This window comes from Sporisorium graminicola, chromosome SGRAM_5 (genome assembly GCF_005498985.1).
Source record: "Sporisorium graminicola strain CBS 10092 chromosome SGRAM_5, whole genome shotgun sequence".
NCBI lineage: Eukaryota > Fungi > Basidiomycota > Ustilaginomycetes > Ustilaginales > Ustilaginaceae > Sporisorium > Sporisorium graminicola.
The window spans coordinates 974087-992180 of NC_043735.1; the positions used below are offsets into that span (position 1 = coordinate 974087).

The 18094-nt window shown below is 56.9% G+C and overlaps 6 protein-coding genes across 6 annotated transcripts; 3 read left to right on the plus strand and 3 right to left on the minus strand.

The window, feature by feature from the left end:
• Nucleotides 1-495: 495 nt before the first annotated feature.
• On the minus strand, nt 496-2805 carry EX895_005117 (uncharacterized protein; the record flags this gene model as incomplete). Its single annotated transcript, XM_029885711.1, has 1 exon — nt 496-2805. The coding sequence occupies one exon, from the start codon at nt 2803-2805 to the stop codon at nt 496-498; it is 2310 nt and encodes a 769-aa protein (XP_029738277.1).
• A 173-nt stretch (nt 2806-2978) lies between these two features.
• EX895_005118 (uncharacterized protein) lies at nt 2979-7949 on the minus strand (the record flags this gene model as incomplete). The annotated part of the gene is made up of 2 exons (XM_029885712.1): nt 2979-7706; nt 7785-7949. The coding sequence occupies 2 exons, from the start codon at nt 7947-7949 to the stop codon at nt 2979-2981; spliced, it is 4893 nt and encodes a 1630-aa protein (XP_029738278.1).
• A 1025-nt stretch (nt 7950-8974) lies between these two features.
• Nucleotides 8975-10798, plus strand: EX895_005119 (uncharacterized protein; the record flags this gene model as incomplete). The annotated part of the gene is made up of 1 exon (XM_029885713.1): nt 8975-10798. One exon carries the CDS (start codon nt 8975-8977, stop codon nt 10796-10798), a length of 1824 nt encoding a protein of 607 aa, XP_029738279.1.
• Nucleotides 10799-11515: 717 nt separating this feature from the next.
• EX895_005120 (uncharacterized protein) lies at nt 11516-13453 on the minus strand (the record flags this gene model as incomplete). The annotated part of the gene is made up of 1 exon (XM_029885714.1): nt 11516-13453. One exon carries the CDS (start codon nt 13451-13453, stop codon nt 11516-11518), a length of 1938 nt encoding a protein of 645 aa, XP_029738280.1.
• A 1753-nt stretch (nt 13454-15206) lies between these two features.
• EX895_005121 (uncharacterized protein) lies at nt 15207-16721 on the plus strand (the record flags this gene model as incomplete). Its single annotated transcript, XM_029885715.1, has 1 exon — nt 15207-16721. The coding sequence occupies one exon, from the start codon at nt 15207-15209 to the stop codon at nt 16719-16721; it is 1515 nt and encodes a 504-aa protein (XP_029738281.1).
• A 625-nt stretch (nt 16722-17346) lies between these two features.
• Nucleotides 17347-17928, plus strand: EX895_005122 (uncharacterized protein; the record flags this gene model as incomplete). Its single annotated transcript, XM_029885716.1, has 1 exon — nt 17347-17928. One exon carries the CDS (start codon nt 17347-17349, stop codon nt 17926-17928), a length of 582 nt encoding a protein of 193 aa, XP_029738282.1.
• Between the last annotated feature and the right edge of the window lie 166 nt (nt 17929-18094).

Here is an 18094-nt window from a genome sequence, read left to right on the forward strand (position 1 = left end):
ATGAGGTGCCGTCGGAAGAAGACAGAAGTCAACGTTGGAGTGTACGTCCATGTGTGGGGGTGGCTACGAAGAGAAGAATTCACTTTTTTGGACGGTTGTTCGGCCGTTGCAGCGCCTTATCTCGCCCGCTTCCACGCAATCTCGGACGAGCTTCCGTTGTTTCCTGTTTCAACTTATCTGTTTTTTGACAGCTGCAATCACACACATACCCCGACTTTCAACCCCGCACTGCATATCCTCACACGCTGAAAAGGATGAACGCAGTGACATTCGCCGGCCAACCACCAGAGGAAGGACAGCATAAGAGGATCACAGACCGATACCAGAAGGAGTGAAAACTAAGGAACGTGCGTATGTGTGTGTGTGTGTGTGTGTGTGCGTGGTGTTTGAGCCTGCGCAGTCACGTCGTCGTGTACCGGCGCCCTCCACTGCCTCAGAGATAGGAGTCGGGCGAGCATACTGGTCAGTCAGATGGTTTGGCGGTCGACTCTCTGGCTATCTGAGCCTTCGTTTGACAATCCGCGAGGCGTGGTGGCCATCATCGTCCTCGTCATCGTCGTGTTGCTGCTTGCCTGTACGCTCCCTCTGAGCTCGTGTCACCTCTACATCGAACCGAGCTGCATCACTCGAAGAAACAGGGCCGTGGATGGGGCGCAAAGGACGTCCGTGAGCTGTATGTCGAGGAGGGGGAAGAGGCTCTGAGTCCTCTTCGTCGTCGAACATGGCAAACACACCAGCTCGACGAGACCCGATCGCGAGCTGACGAAACACCCGGAACGCCACCATCCTAATGGCGACGGTGTCTGCGGGCGGTGTCAGTATCTCGCGCTTCTCCAGTTGGTGCGGCCCCGACTCGACCATGCGCCTTTCGAACTTCGAGTGTCCTTGCTCGTAAGGTTGCTGCTCGCGCTTGTGGAGTCCTTCTATCCGGGGAGCATCATTTTCGGGCATCGTCTGCCCCTTCTTCCGCTTGCCCCATTGGTACCTGGCCAAAAGGTAACCTCCAGACAAAGCGCCCAATTCTGCTACGAAGATAGCACCCACTTGCAGCGCATCCCTCACCCTCCGCCCATTCACGAGAGCCCTTCGCCGTCGAAGCCACTCAAGTAGATCAGCTTCTTCCCGGGCTTCCCTCGCCCGATGGACGAACGGCTGCACCCGAGTAACAATTTCGCCGGCCTCTCGAGCTGCTTCTCCCACCACGTTGGCCGCCTGCTGAGCTCCAACGTCTCGCTTCTCCAGCTGTCCCGACTGTCTGCTTGGCTCTAGCTCGCGCTTTCCAAACAGTCTGTTCTCCCGGATCTCCCTGACCCTATCCGAGACCTCCTTGTTGATCTGTTTCCTGCTACCGATCGCACTGATCTCTGTCGGCAAGAAAGGCACGGCCAGCAGGGCCAGCACAGCTGCAGTGCCCATGGCGTTGACCTTTACTTTGAACCAACGCTCCCGCAGCTGTTCCCGACGAGCGGCGCGCGCCTTTCGCGCTGCTTCCTTCGCCCGATCCACCATTGCCTCTCTGGACTCCTCTTTGGCCTGTTGCATCCCAGCAACAACGCCACGGACCTGGTGGTCAGATTTCTCCACCACATCTCCTGCCTTGGCCGCGAGTTCCGACTCGCCACCTCGCCGCTCAAGACGAGTCGATCCGACCCGTGACAGCTCGAGCTCGCGTTTATGAGGCGCCTTGTCCTGGCTGTCCTTCTCCATTCCCTTATCGAGCCAGGTCTGGGAGCCGATGACAAGGTGACCAGGAAACTCACGGTTTCCAAGCGGTCCGTACGGTTTGTGGACTGCACCGCGACCGTTCGCAGCGCTATCCTCCATCATGTAAATCCAGAGCCCAGCGGCGGCCGCAAACAGCGTAATTGTGGCCACACCAGTGGCGATGTGTTTGGCCTCGCCTCGTGAATTACGCGTAGTATCTTTCCACCGGCGAAGCCTGGCCGGAAACCCGCGTGCTCCTTCGGCGGCCACCTCTGCTTTTGCCTCGAGACTAGCTCTCTTGCCAAGCAGAGTAGAATCCATAGGCGCGTCGCGAGCAACATTACGCTTTCGGAGGGACTGGGGCGGTCGTAGAGCTGAACCGCGACCACCGTTGCCATCGCCGAACATAGCAAGGGCACCGATCACAACAAAGGGCGAAGCAGCTAGACCGAGCACTCTGAACTGCTGGGCGAGGTAAATTTTGTCCTTTCGTGCTTGTGATCCGCGTGAAGCGCTGTTCCACTCGCAAAGCCTGTCGACGAACACTTGCAGATCCCTAACCGTCGCTTCGGCTGCTTCCGGTCCAGCACCGCCTCGCTTGTGAAGCGGCGCGGACTGTCCACTCTGAGACTGCGCCGGACCGCTTCCGTAGAGGGACCCCAACGCTGCTACTGCCACAACTGCGGGTAGCCCAACCGCTAGAGCAAGCCCACCCACGACAATGCCAGTGGCTGCAACGGTAGCGGTTGCGTCGTACCCTAGCTTCTTGAGCCGGTTCGTTCTGGAAGTGCCCCTTTGAGCTGCTTCCACCGTTGCCTCTACCAACGGTTCCACGCCAGCGCGCTTTTCAAGCGATGGCGAGGTCTGGAAAGCCATGGGCTCGCGGCGTCCAAGCTGGTGTTCTCGGAACCCATCGTTCGAGTTCGCTTGCTCATTGCGGTGCCCATAAGTCAGCTTATCGAGCGTTATGTCGATGGCAGTGGGCCCACCTAGCATCGCAATCACTGCGACACCTATGCCGGCGAATATACCCACACCTGCGGCTGCATAGCCTAGATTCTTGAGCCCTTGATACTTGCTCGCCTGCACCGCCTGTGCCATGTGCTCCTCTGACAGTGGGCTAACGACAGCACGCTTTCCAAGTTCCTCGTCCTGCCTGTCCGAACGCTTGGCCGTCACAAGCCGGTCACCATCGAGATGGCGTCTGCGAAGGTGTACATCCCTGTTCGAAGCTGCAGCGCGTGGCGCGGCACGTTGATCCTGGCCCCAGTCGGCTAATGAGCCCCCAGAAAGATGCCACCGATCGCCATAGCTGACAACAAGGTCCCGTACGTGATCTTGGGGTGTTCTAGCAACTTATCTGTGACTTGGCCGGCCCAGTATTCAGTTTTCCATTTGGCCTCCCTCCCCCATTCTCGCAGTGTGTCTCCTGTCTGCGTGCGCCACTCTCGAAGCTTGTGGTACGGTGGCGCGTTCTCGACGGTACCCCCCATCTGGTGCGCAAACGCCGGATGAACTTGATCACGCTTTCGAAGCTCCCCTGACGCCCCTCGAGAAGAGTCTGAGTTCGTCTCACCAGCAGCAGAGCCGGGGTAGATGGTGTCGCCTGGCGGGTAAGACGTGCCGTAGAAACTCCACTCCTGCTCCTGCTGCGCTTGTTGTTGCCGACTCCATTCGTCTCGGAAGCGCTTGCGTTCTTTGCTTTCGACATGCGTTTTGATGATTTCGTACAAGAGCCAGCCCTTCAGAGCTGTGGCGGCAGTGGCAGTGCTTGCGATGAGACCTAGCTTGCGCAGCCTGGCATTACGTGCTTGCCTTTGCTTTTCCGTGAGTGGCGCGTTCGAGGCAAGGCTCTTGAGGTCAGCCTTTGAGAGTTTGAGCAGGTTTAGGAGAGATTCGGACGAAACAGCTCGCTTCGAGAGCGGATGATGCGAGGCGATGCCACGCTCGGCCTGCTCGTCCTCATGCTCCTCGCGGTGGCGCTCCCTCTGCTGCTTCTGCTGCTTCATTCTCTCCAGTGTAAGGCGCAAAGCCAAGTAGAAAGTCAGCCCTATAGGCACACCGGTAAGGGCAGGTACAGCAACCTTTCTGGCAACCTTCTGCCATCGAGCGCGTCTTGCAGGCTCGGTACCTCCAAGCCTGACGACCGGCAATACAGGGCGCTGGCTCACGCGATCCCGATACGCCACACCTCGCCACCTTCTTTCCATCATCCTGGCGGCCAGCATGGCATCTTCAGGAAGCTTCCCAACGTCGGCCGCAGTCAGACCGCGCTTAGAGAGATCATTGCTGCGTAAAGTTTTTCTGGCCTCGGATGTTTTTTGCGCATGTGCGGTTGCGCGTGCATCACCAAGCCTCACAACCCGGGATCGATGACGATGCTCCCTGCGACGCCGATAGGCGGCGTTTCGCCACCTGCGGACTACCATTTTGACTGCGAACGTGTCATCGCGGGAGGCGTTCGCAAGATCGCCAAGAGTTGGGGCGCGCTTGGAGAGTTCGCTCCTGTCGAGGTTGAACGTGGCTTCGGGAGTTTGGACGCTTCGCTTCGACAAGCCGGGCCTCTGTTGCTCTTTGGGATGATGTTTGATGTAGTCACGAAGTAGTTCGGTGATACCGGTGAAAGCTGCGATCCCCAGAGTAAAGCCGACGTATCCGGGCCAGTACTTCGCGAAATGGTCTCGGGCTCGCTGCCTGGCGGACCGGAGTTGCTGTCCAGCCTGTCGAGGAACGTGCTCAGTAACCTCGACGAGACCAGGAGCTGGATTATTTTGGAGAGCCACGCCTGAAGAGATGCGAGACATTTCCGCAGCAACCGCTTCTCCCGAAGTCTCTGCTCCAGCCAAAGGAATCGCACGTTCGACGAGATTTTCGACAGATGTTTCGGAACCTGAAAACAGCTCACGGTGCTGCAGGAGAGAGCGCTGGTCGAGTTTATGATGAGGACTGATCGTTTCGGGATCTGAACCGTCGCCATGATGTTGTTCTTTCTTCAATTGCTCGACCCCGTAAATAAGGGCAACCACTGCACCCGAGATTATGCCAGAAAGAGCTGTGGCTGCCGGAATCACGACATACGGATTCGCCAGCCATGCTCCCTCAGCAGCAGCACCAGCTGGCAGAGCTTCTTGAACCTCCTGAGCAGCCACAGCCGACTCGTCTTCGTTGAACGGAACCACTGTAGGAGATTCACGACGAGCCTCTGGGACCGCGTGCATCTGGAACATTCGTTTCGATAGACGCCTACCAGAAGCAGCTACAGCATCGTCGTCATCTTGAAGCATCCGTCGTCGGAAGATCATTTCTTCATCAAGCTTGTGAGGAGGCGACTTGGAATCTGGTTCGTCGTCTGGGTCATCGTGTTCCGAGCGGTAAAACTTCCACAGTTCGCGCCCTCCGATCACCATGAAAGCGATGCCGGTGAAGAAAGCAGCAGCGACAGCAATCAGCTGCGGGCGAGTCAGCTCGTCTTGCAAATGGGACATCTGCCAAGCGACTGGATCCACCCCTGGCGATGTAGGGGCTCGGTTTGGATCGGCCATACGATTCATCTCGATGGCTTGATCCGCTGCCACCATGCGCTTTATGAGGCGCTTGCGTAGAGTGTAGGAGGGTGGCGAACGTGGAACCGCCGATGCACTTGGCTGTTGCCGGTCACGGTTATGCCTGTCTGCTCTAGTGTCTTTGACAACCTCGTGAATCCGTGTGGCAGCCGCGTATAGGATGATACTGCCAAGTGCATAGTATAGGATTTCGTCAAAGTCCCTGCCCACCTGCCTGAGTGGCTTTGATGAGATCTGTCTTCGCTGCAGAGGCACCGATGGAGCAACCGCCGCTCTGCCCTCCTCGATCAGAGGATCGCCATTGCCCGTGAGCTTGGAGACGAAGCTGGGATGTGGAGGACCCTGCGCCGGAAATGCTCTAGACTCCTCTTTAGCCTGCTGGTATTTCTTGATCGCAGACCAACCCGCTAGACCAACAATGGGAAGAAAGACAACGGAGAACCCAGCCAGCTCTTGAAGCGAGCTGTCTACTCGTGCTCTTCGCTGCAGAGGTGCCGTTACAGCAGCGCCATCCACCACAGTGTTTTCCTCAATAGCATGAACGACTTGGACCATGCGCTTCGAGATGTGATCGCCGGTCCTGTGCGAAGGAGGTGGGTGGGCCGCCATATCCCGCTTGTGGTGTTTGCCGTCCTGGACGTATTTCTTGTGACTATCGTACCACAAAGATCCTCCAATTGCAGCAGTTGCTACAACTGCCGTACCCAATGCCCCGATGGCCATGTCAACAAGGCGATGCCGAGTGACTTGCGCCCGGTCGGGAGCCTGACTGCTGGACTCGGTGAGGTGCGTCTCGGCGCGACTGGAACGAACACCTTCAAGGGCGGTTTCCATCATTCCTACAGGGGTACCCAAGGGAAATTCGCCACGCTTACGGTGATGGATCGACGACGTTGCCGATAGATCTCGTTTATGCTTGTTGCTGCCAGGATGGCTAGCCTCGAGAATCCTAAGAACTCCGTAGATACTCGAACCAACAGTAAGTCCGATGAGGACGAGGGTAGTCAGGACATCGCGAACGCGGAAGTGGAAGCCGTCTTTCCAGAATTCCTCGAAGCCGTAGACTTGAAACCCTCTTCGGTACAGACCATTCGTTTGCGAAGGTCGAAACAGCTGGTTCGGGGAGCCGTTTCGGAGCCGCTTGCGTTCTTTGTGTATTTGATAGCCCTTGTAAGTGAAGAAAGAGCCAGCAACAAGGACCGCAAGAGACAGAGTGGTTTTGGGATACTCTGCGAGGAAGTTTGGTTCAGCCGTACCGAAAAAGAGTGGTGCCTCCGGAGTCCTTCGCTGAAGAGTTGCCGACGAAACTTCTGGCACTTTGACATGATTCTTGACAGCCTGAGCAAAAGCATCATGCAGGTGAGAAGGCTTGGTTTCGACTCGAGAAGGAAGAGCCGTGCGCTTGCGGAGGATGGTAGGAACGAGTTGAGGAGCAACAACCGACCGCTCGAAGAGGTCGGTGTGGACAACTTGAACAGAAGGAGCAGGCTGTGGCGAGGGCGACGGCTCGGGCATTGTGTAATTGTCAGGCAAAGGTTCGGGTTCGGTACTGCTTCGGCAATGGCCTTTGAAGTAACATAAGAAGAGCGCTAAGCTGGTGGCGAGCATTGCTGTTGAACCGACAAAGATGCCGATGACTTGCCTCTTCAATTCAGCGGGAAACCTGGTCGCGAATCGAGTCAAGTTTAGAATGCCGCCGCTCATAGTCACTCTCGAAGCCCTTTCTCGAATCTCTGCCAAAGGGATGAAGCGCTTTACGAGACGAGGTTGCGTTGGACCTTGCGCGCCGCCGTCGGCGGGTGGAGTTGCAGCACTACCTGAAATGGTGCTATCGATATGCGCATCGTTGGTAGAGCCAGCAGCCTCGAGAGCTGCGTTCTGGGCAAGCGCTTGCTGGGTAGCCGCGTACTGCTGGGCTTGAGAGCTGGCGGCAGCAGCATTGAGATTTTGCGTGGTCTCGATATCTTGCTTGATGTTCTTAGCCACGAGCCAGGTGGCGAATGCACTAATTGTAGCGGCAGCTACCATCCAAGGACGCTTCTTCGGATCCTGCCACATGTGCTTGTATACTTTCTCCTCGCCGTCGGGTTCGGTCTTGAGAAAAGCGCTAGCCTTGTCCGTGCCTGCAACACCAGTCTCTCGTCCAATTGTAAGAGGAGGCCGATCGTAAATTTTTGCTCGGAGACCCTCGTGGTCGACATCTCCCTTGTAGCCGTTCTCGTTGCCTTGGAACTTGAAGCGCGGAGAGAGGGTTCTCTGGAATGGATCGGTTGTTTCTGGCTTCGCGAGGACATTGGGTCGAGCGAACGGCTTTCTCGCTGGAAATTTGACAGCTTCTTCGGCGGTCTGTATGGCATCTTTGCCGCCTCTCACACGGGCACCGATTCGAGAAAACATGCCAGAGACAGCATCGGCAGCCGAAGCCAACGCTTGGAATCTCTGTTTTTCTTACGAAAGGGGACGCTGCTGTCAGCAAGACAAGGTATGATGGCACAGAGGGGGAATCATGACACCTACACGTTTGAATTTTGGAGAAGCCGTCCTCGCATTTTTGGAATGGTCGAGAGGCTTGTGACTGTACCTCTTGCTGAGCTCGAGCTCTGCCTTGGCTTCACGCAGAGGCTGACAAGCGACCGCGGCAATGAGAATGTAGACGGTGGCGAAGAGGAAAAGGGCTCTCATTGTGAATGAGCTTTTATCTGGCGCAGGTGCAGAGGATCGATAGTAGCGATCCCCTGTTGGGGGAAGTCGGGAGAGTTTCGGAATGCAGTCGTGTGTTCGTTGCAGAGAACGTACTCAGAGTGGTGATGGTAAATGGACAAGGAGCGGAAAGTAGAAGCACAGTGACCACTTAGACGGAGCGCTTGAAGGAAGTTGAAGGAAATGAGTGCTTGCCTGGTTGCAAGTCGAGTGATTGGCCTACCGAAAGCTGACCAAGTGGGACACGATGCGGCAGCCTCAATGAGGCGGTCTTTTGTGGGTTGCAACTGGCCGACGGTGCTTCATCTCGTTATGGCTCACTCGGTCCAACTAAAAGCAGTACAGAGTCGTAGACGCTGTTTGCCGCTCCACATACTAGATAAACAATCCAATCCCTGTCGCCTTTGCCGCATGTATTTGCATCATGAGCGCTTCTGTGCTGCTTGCGACTCGCACGATGCCCTATCGTGTGGCACTACAGCAATACAAACAATTACTGTGACCAGAACCGAGGAGTCAAGCTTATGACGTCTGGTCCCACTGCATACCGATGCCAACATATGAAACTGTCGGAGATGAAGTCAAAGCCACCACTGCAACGGACTGCCCGGCGCCACAGTGACCGAGGTGGTGGGTCAAATGGCGGAGGCCAGCGACTCGATGGCGACTCACACAGTCGGGGGTGATTTTCTGATCTGTGAGCTTCCGTTTGGTCTCACATTTTCGAACAAAAGTATGGGCGTGCACGGACGCGTTGCGGTGTTGGTCTCTCTTCTAGTTTGGCTGAGCCGCGGAGGTGGAGAGGCAGAGCTGCTCACGAAAAAGTCACGTCACAGCACAGCGCAGCAAGGCACAGCATCGTGATTACAGGGAAAGAACGAATGGACAATCAGGGGCTGTGCATGTCAGCTTTGTCCTATATACCACGACCATCCTCCTCTTTTGCCTATCGTCATCCACCAGTCGACGTCCTATTTGCTAGATACCCGCTCTACGCCACCAAACCAATGTCGGCTACACCGCAGAATCTGTTTCCCGGCAACCCGGCCACGACGCGTGCGCAATCCACCAAGCTCTCGACGGATCCCAAGGGTGAGAAGGTGGTCTACTGCCAGAACCGCACCGTCTTCATCCGCTCCATCACCGACCCATCCAAGCCAGCATTGGCGTATTCTCAGCACCCGCAGCCTACTACAGTTGCGCGCATCTCGCCCACCGGTTTCTACTGCGCTTCGGCCGACCAGGCTGGCAACGTGCGTGTGTGGGACCTTGTTGGCGACGAGCAGATCATCAAAAACGAGATTAAAGTCATCGCGGGTCGCATCAACGACCTCGCGTGGGATGGTGAGTCGAAGCGCATCATCGCTGTCGGTGACGGTCGAGAGAGATTCGGCCATGCGTTTTCGTTTGACAGCGGATCGAGCGTGGGCGAGGTGACGGGACACAGCAGACAGATCAACGCGGTTGCTATCCGCAAGGAACGCCCCTTCCGCGCAGTCACTGCGGGCGACGACAACAACCTTGTCTTTTACCATGGCGCGCCGTACAAATACAACAAGACCATCAGCACCCACACGCGCTTCGTTCAGGATGTCGCCTATGCGCCCAACGGCGATCACTTTGTTTCGGTAGGTTCCGACAGCAAGGTGTTTGTCTACGACGGCAAGACGGGAGACACTCTCGTCGAACTTTCCGAGAAAGCTTCGGGTGGACACACGGGAACCATTTTCGCCGTATCATTTTCGCCAGACAGCAGAAAGATTGCGACCGCAGGTGCCGACGGCTATGTCAAAGTGTGGGACATTGCTGCTCAAAAAGTCGAGGCGTCGCACGATTTTACCGGCCAGAGCGCGCAGAAGGTGGATGACCAGCAGGTCGGAATCGTCTGGGCAGGCAGTCGCATCGTATCGCTCAGCTTCTCGGGCACTCTCAATGTGATCGAGGAAGGAGGCAAGGTCAACAAGCTGCACGGTGCCGTCAAGAGCTTTGGACTGCGGTCGCTTGATCTGGCAGAAGACGGAAAGACGCTCGTCGGCGGAAGCTACGACGGACGCGTGCTGTCGTGGTCGCCGGATGGAGTGTGCAAGCCTGTGACTGGCGGGGAAACGCTGACGGCGGCAGTGCTGGGTGTCCACTCGACGCGCGATGGCGTGTTTGTAGCAAGCATGGACGACTCGGTTCGTAAGATCTCGCATGGCAAATACGACGGTGCGGCAGTATCGACTTCGAGCCAGCCCAAGGGCAGTGCCGCTTCCGCAAGCGGAGTGGTGGTCATCGCCGGTGCGCAAGGCATCGATATCATTGACAACGGCAAAAAGACGCACCACGCTACGACGTACACGCCTTCGTCTGCGACGATTTCTGCCGACGCATCCCACGTCGCAGTTGGAGCAGAAGACGGCAAGGTGTACCTCTACACACACACCTCGGGCTCGCTCAAGGAGACTGCAACATTGACCAACAACCGATCCGCGGTCACGGCGTTGGCATTTGACCCGCAGCTGTCGCTGCTGGCGGCGGGAGAGTCGAGCGGCAAGATTCAGGTGTACGATCTGGCGAGCAAGACGCTCAAGATTGCGCACTGGGTGTTCCACTCTGCGCGCATCAATGATGTGCGGTTCTCACCTGATGGCACGCATGCGGTGTCGGCAGGGCTGGATACGCACGTCTACGTGTGGAGCGTCAAGAAGCCGATGAAGAACATTGCGATCAAGAATGCACATGCAAACGGCGCACAGGCGGTGACGTGGTTGAGCGATGATGCGTTTGCCAGCGCGGGCGCCGATGCCGTGGTTCGGACGTGGAAGGTGAAGCGTCACGAGGGAGCGTAGGAAGAGGAGGAGTAGTAGAGCAACTGCGAGTCTATTCGTCAGGGTATACAATGCAAACAATTCTAGTCGAACCATACAGCCTGTGGTTTGTGCACAGCGATCTTGCCGCTCGGTCCGTGGGACTTCAGCACAATACGCGGATCCTCTTTGACGCCTTGACGCTCTTGCCGCCGTCGAGCATGGTGGTGTGGGTGACGATGTGGCGACTTGGCCTTTGACCCAGCCGGGCACGGCGTGGCGCCCTTGCGGGGCAGGCTGGAGGCGGTGGTGTTGTGTTTGGCGGGGGTGCCGAGGGCGAGTCATGCTTGCTCCCGTGCGTCGCCTTTTTTTTGAGTTGAGGACTTGGTCTTGCAGCTAAAGGAGGTGGGGGATGTAGGGGTCTTGTTCGTGCGTGTTGACCGACGTGGTGCCACCGACGACGACGACGACGACGACGAGGAGGTGGTGGACTTCTTCGGTGGCATGCTGTGCGGCTGACGGTGAGGCGTGGTGGTGGTGAACAAGGATGGAATAAGGATGACGGCGGTGTTTACGCAATGGAAACTCCTCGGGGCGAATGTGTAGACCACCTCTCGGTGCACTCTCGTTTGGCACAGCTTCAGACACACCTTGAGATGGTAGCATCTTTACTCGATTTGTGAGCATGCCGCTACTGCTTCATGTAACAAAGGCCGTGAACAGCCAAGAGTGCACAGATCCTCCTGCTTCATCTCGGTTTCAGATGCGCTCAACTACCTTTCCATCACTCAGCCGCAACAGCTCCCCGAAACTCGTCGGCCACTCGGACTCGTAATGACTGACCAGCACGACCGCCATCCTCCTCCTCTGTTCCACATCCGCCTCCCTCTCCGCATCGCTGTTCCCAACAGCAAACTGCTCCGGCCGATCCAAAAACGCTCTCGTCCTCTCGACCTGTCTCCGATCCATACCCTGAAACGGCTCGTCGAGTACCAGCACCTGCGGGTTGCCCACCACGGCGCGCAGGAACAGCACCACCGCCTGGCTGCCGTGGCTCAGCTGCGCAAACGCGCGGTCGGAAAGCGTGTGAATGTCGTCCCGAAGCAAAGTATTCTGAGGCGTCTTGATCAGATCAGCAAAGAGCGCGAGGAGCGACCACACGCGTTGTTTCTGTGCGTCGGTGTAGGAACGTCGAGCGAACACGTTCTCAAAGCCGGACGCGACCACTTCGCCCACCGTCAGCCCGCCGGCGGTTGGGGGTTTGCGTGGGAAGGCATTGAACAGCTCGGGTGATAGATGGCCCATGCGCCGGTTGAGGAGTGCGCGTGCGTTCGAAGGGTGGTCGCGTGCATGTGAGAAGAGCGAGAGCGAGGATCCGGGGAAGGAGAAGGATTTCGGGTGGTCGCCGAGCAGGAGGGCGAGTAGGGTAGTTTTGCCCGAGCCGTTGTCGCCGGCGAGCACGAGGCGCATACCCGGGTGCAGCGAGAGGTTGATGCTGTCGAGTACGACTTTGTCGCCGTACTGGATCGAGACCGAGTGCAGCGCGATGTAGGGTGGCGAGGAGGTGTCGCCCCTCCCAATGCCGTTGCTCGAATTGGAGAGGACCACTGCGTGGCCACCTTCCTTGGGCTCTTTGCTTGTGCTAGAAACGTTGTTTGTGCTGCCGTGTGCTCGTGGACCGAGAGAGGTGATGATTCCCCGATCGTCGACCTTCAACACATGCGTCACGAGATCCGGAATCGAATCCTGCTCGCGCAGCACCAGTACCAACCTCGGTCTCCTCCCTGCATGCAACTGCGCAAACAGATCGCCCAGCCTCTTCCTCGTCGCAACATCGATGCCCGAAAACGGCTCCTCGAGCACAACAAGCTCTGCACCCGTGATCAAGCTGCTCAGGATCCTTGCGCGTCTCGTCTGCCCATTCGAGAGCGCGATCACCGGTCTATGCAGCAGCTCGTCATTGATAAGGAGCAGCGGCGCCATCTGTTTAATGACCTCATGGGCGTGTTGCGCTTTCGAGAGGGCTGCCTGTCGCTCGGTATCGGATTTGTATTTAAATCGGCCCACCTGGTTCGCTGCGTCTGCGGGGGCGAATGGGTCGGGGACGAGCTTGGTGGCAGCCACCAAGCCGACCGGACAGTCGAGCAGGTCCATCAGCCGCTCGTACAGCGTGACTCGGTCTTGTTCTCGAATTGCGCCGTAGCGAGCGATGTAGTTAGTGAAGTCGCCTGATGAGGATGTGGAGCCCATCTTGGTCGCAAAGGACACATGCTTGATCGCCTGGCTGGAAGACCGAGGTGGGACATTTGGCTGTGTCGGGTCGAGGAGAAAGGGATGCACCGGTGGATGTTGTGCGTTGAATGTGGATGTGCGTGGACAAAGCCGACCAGAGAGAATGTCGATGAGCTCCCGACGCACTGCACCGCCTTGCTCGGAAGCGGGGGCAACGATGGCCCAGCATTCGTCAGCGCCAAAGTCGTTGACCTTCCAGTGCAGAGAAGACGGCGAGCCTGCTGAGGAGGAGTCTATTGACGTTGGAGCGAGTGATTTGAGCAGGGCATCCTCGAGCTTGAGCAATGGAGGGCGTGGTTGTGATGAGATGAAACGAGCGATCGTTGGTGCCGAAGCAAGCCTCTGTGACACCTGAACATGACGTTGAGCGGCTCTGCGAGCACCGGCACGCCATACGCATGGCATTGTGGGGCGCATCACTGCTGTCAAAAATCACAGCCGCCGTGTGGTTGCGTGGTTGAGATGGTTAGGGTCGACGTTCTGTAAAGATGAAACGAGCGGGGAAGGAGACGCATGAGTCATGAAGATTGTGCTTCCTGTGCATGTTCGTCGGCATTCAATTCGGCGTCCATTTGGGTAGGGCGGATTGAAATCGGGTCAGGTCGAGACTGACCGATTCGATTCGCTTTCGTCTTTTGGCGCGATAACAGCCACGCGAAGGGTCTCGTTCGCAGCGGATGAACGCGAACGCATTGCCGGAGTTGCAGGTGCAAGAAGGAGCAGGAACCCGGCTCGCATTGCCCGGAGTGGGGTTAGGTTTTCACCACGACTGTTGTCGCCACCGTCTGAGCGGCTCCCGTTTCGAATTGACCGGGTGCATGCAATTTGACCGAGACATGCGAACCTTGGGCGTGCAGCAGCAATTCTCGGTTGCAACAAAGACTTGGCTCCGCCCTTGTTCACGCCACAGGAAGCCGTTGAGACTTTTCTAGACCTTAGATAGCTGTCGCCCTGCCGATTAACGTTTGTGTTCCTGCTGCATGTGGTCGACGGAGGTTAAGCAGACCCTGAACTCCGTCTCGACCGGGTGGCCGTGACGCTGAGAACGACTGCCGGACCTTTGCGGAAGTTGTTTTCGCCGGGTCCCCGTTCTCATCCGAAGAGTTCACATGGCAGGGCGGAGGTTAATGGTAATTAGGCGCACCGATACGCGGCGGCGTTCAATGGTTACTTCGCACGAAACTTTTGCACGAGTTTGCCTTTGGAAACGCTGGTCCAGACAGACTGTCTTGTCGACTCCCGACAGTTGACTGTTCCAGGAACAAGTCGAAATGACGATCGATGAGCGAAAGGATGGTCTCAACGTCACGAGGTAAATGTCGTCGTTCGGTTAACCAGAGGCGTCAACTGATGTCAGCGGAGACGTCGGTGACGAGAGCTAGAGAGCAACATGGAGTCAAACTAATGCTGAAGTCCTTGTTTGCTTCTAAGCGAGACTCGAGCGGTGAGACACGAAAGCTCAAGTGGGGAAACTCGCACTTGACTGTTGTCTGCGAACTTTCAAATTGATCTTTTTGCCGTTCAAGCTAAGCTTTGCTATGCGATCGGCACATGAGAATGAAACTGGCTTTCTGACCTTAAGCTGTTCAATCTCGGCGTGAGTCGTAGTAAAAGCACATATCTTTCAAGTCACAGTGGGCTTTGGATTGCAGAGCGAACGAAGCAACTGCGAGGCGTTTGCAGCGCATGAAATTCGAGTACGAAGCTAGAAGTCGGCTCTTCTCCGAGAGCGAGAGGCAAGAGCGGCTCAACTTTGTGTGGCGGCTGCTCCAAACGAAGTCAAGCAGGAGCAACAGCGCAAACGCGAGCGGACCACGAAATCGGATTTGTTCACAAGCCGAGAGCCAGCTTTCACGTTTTCAGACTAACGAAAAAGTGACTTCATCGGTCAAATCTCTGACGACGAAGTTTTGTGGAGATGGACTGAGCATGAACGCGCTACGATATTCATTCCACTTTTGGCCGCTTGGACCGTCCCATCTATTCTTGTTTTGTGGAGAAAAAGGAGAAAGGAGGGCGAAGGCGGCCTCTCCGCTTTGACCAGTCACTGGTCTGCCTTATAAGCAAAGGCCACCCTCACTCTCCCTCTCGGCAGCTGCGAAGCATTCCTGCTCATCCTTCATCACCCTCACCATCACCTTCGCCGCCGCCGCCAACCATGACGATCCAGGAAAAGGCGTCCGAATTCTTCGCCGGTCTGGCCGGTAAACAGACCCACTCCAAACTCGGCTTCAAGCTGCTCGCCTCTGATCCGGTCCTCGACACCTTCCGCAACTTGGGCTTCAAGGTGGTCGAGTACGATGTGCCTCCGTATCCGCTCTGGACCGCCGGGATCATAGCAGTACGCATGCTGTCCTTCATTGTAGGATCCGCCGTCATCGCTTACTTTCTCTACCACAAGGTCGCCGTCAAGTCGCAGGTGGGCAAATGGTTTTCCATTCTCTCGCTCATCGTCTCGCTCCTCGCTTGGCCGCTAGTCACGGGTCGTTCGGGCGTTATGCTGCTCGACTTTTGGCGTCCTGCGCTCGGATTCCGCTCGAGCTTGCTCGTCTGGGACATCTTCCACATTCGCACCGTTCAGGAGGTCAACTCATGGTCGTTTGCTCGCTTCTTTGCCCAGCTCTGGACGTTCCCCAAGGAACTCGACGAACTTGCTGAACGCACTGCCGAGGAGGGGTACGAGCGCAACGCAAGGATCGAGAATCTCAAGGGAATGCCCAAAGTGGCCGTCGAGTTTGTCGCCATGTTTGCCACGCTCTACTTTATCCCTCCCTATGAGCTGACGCGCAACATGAGCCAGCTGGCCTACCATGGCTACTGCTACGCGCTCGGTCTCTGCATTCTCATGGCTCTTGCGCTCTTCGGCGATGGTCTGCTCAAGCTCCTCGGCATCCTCATCGACGTCGAAATGGCCGACATGTTTGAAAACCCCTTGGGCACCACAAACATCCGTCTCTTCTGGAGCCATTGGAACCGCGCCATCGCAAGCGTGCTCCACCGTGTCGTGTTTGGCGGTGGAAAGAGCAAGGTGACGCTTCGAAAGAAGAAGGCAGCTGCGCAGGCGGCTGCCGCCAAGAAGCGTTTCTCGCACATGGACGGCTTGTCCGAGACCGATGCCGGCCACACTTCGGGCGAAGACGAGCACGCCCACTCGAACGGCAACGGTGGACGCAAGCGCAACACGTCCGGTCTCAAGCCTCTGTCGTCCGTCAACGGTGACGCTGAAGTCCGACAGCGCAAGAATGCCGCGACACCTACCAAGGCCAACGGTGGTGCCCCCAAGGCTGGAGGAGCTCCCGCCAAGAAATCGTCGTTCCTGCCCAAGGCTGCCGCCGCCATCATCACTTTCGCCATGAGCGGCATCTTCCACGAACACATCACCTACTTTACGCTCGGTTTTGCCAACGGCGAGAACTTTGTCTTCTTCCTGCTCAACGGACTTGCTACCGTGGCGTCGACGTGGTTCAAACGTAGCTACCCTGACCTCAACAGCAAGATCCCCACGCTGGTTTCGGTCTTGTTGCTTCACTCCTTCTTCTTGGCCGCTATTCCGCTCTTCTGCTCGCCCTTCATCAGATCGGGCTTCTTTGTGCAGCTCGAAGCGCTCAGGTATGAGTTGATGCCGATCAGGGACAGGCCCCGTGGCAGCTTCGTGTATCTGTTTGGACAGTAAGCGCGAAAATCAGGTCATCCTGTCTATCATGCGGTAGCTTTGCTCGGCATGCACTTTCACTCTTTCGCACTGATAATGCCTTTTTACTTCGAACGAGGAATGTGTTCCTCTAGGACACCTTATCTCTTTGTACGAGATACGTTTCTTTTCCTTTGCTCTCTATCGTCAAAATGTCTTGTTGTCTTGTCTACGATGGTGTTTGTGTGTCCTGTGAATGAAGAGAGGCCGGGACATCGGGGCTCGGATCGGGAGATGGGCTGTTCGTTTTTCACGTCGCTCAGAAAGAACGCCAAACGGGATTTGCCCCGCATTTGGGCGTTCCGAAAAAGAAATTCGCTCTTTATGGCGGCGCCTGGGGGATCTGCAGTGGGCGACAGAGGGCACATGAGCAGCCTAGTTGGCCACGGGGATTTAATCTGCCATTTCTATTCCTGTGTTTTGAAGTCGCACACGCAGACGAGCGCACATTAACGACTCTTTGGTGTGGTTTGGTTTGCAACTCGTATGCCACCCTTCTCATCGAACCACATCCTCTCCACAGCCCAGCCGGCACCCGCACCGATCCTATCACCTTCTACATTACCCGTACCACCGACCGCATTCTTCCAGACGTGAAATTTCGATCATGGTGACAACAAAGGCGTATGCGCTGCTGCTTGTTGCCGCAGCAGCGGTAGGGGCGACGGGCGTGCAGCGTCGAGACGGCTCGACTATCACTGTCTCCACCACGCAATTCAACCCTCAGGAGACCAACCAGGGCGGCACGACAAACTTGGCGGGAACGTTCAATGTCTCGCCCCTCGCCACGTCAAGGTCGTACCAGTTCCAGACGCTTTCACAGACCAGCACGTTCGCCCTTTCCGCGGGAGGTGCGGCAAACACTCAGAGCCCCTCCTCTGGCGGCGGCGGCAGCAACAGTGGCGGCAGTGGCAACAGTGGTGGAAGCGGAAGCGGGGGAAGCGGGAACATCGGGGGCGGGACGATTGTCGTGACTGCGACGGCGCCTACGAGTACGGTGAATATGGTCAGCACGGGAGCAAGCAGCAGCAGCTCGTCCACGGACGTGAACACCGCGAGCAACGGTCTTCCCAGCCTGGCACTGGGTGCTCTAAGCGGCGCCATGGCCGTCCGCGTCGACAGCACCATCTACGCCGCGCTGCTGGCTGTGGGCGCTGCAGCCGTCTGCGGCACCTTGATCGTCGCATGATACGCCATACACCATCCCACAAGACCGGCATCCCTGAATCTCTCAAGATACCCCCTCCCTTCCCCTTGCTCGGAATCCGCACTTTTCTCGCTTCCGCCACATGGCCAGCCTCCCTCTTTGTTTACGGAACCCTTTTTCCACCTTCTGCTTCGGCTTTCGTCTTCTC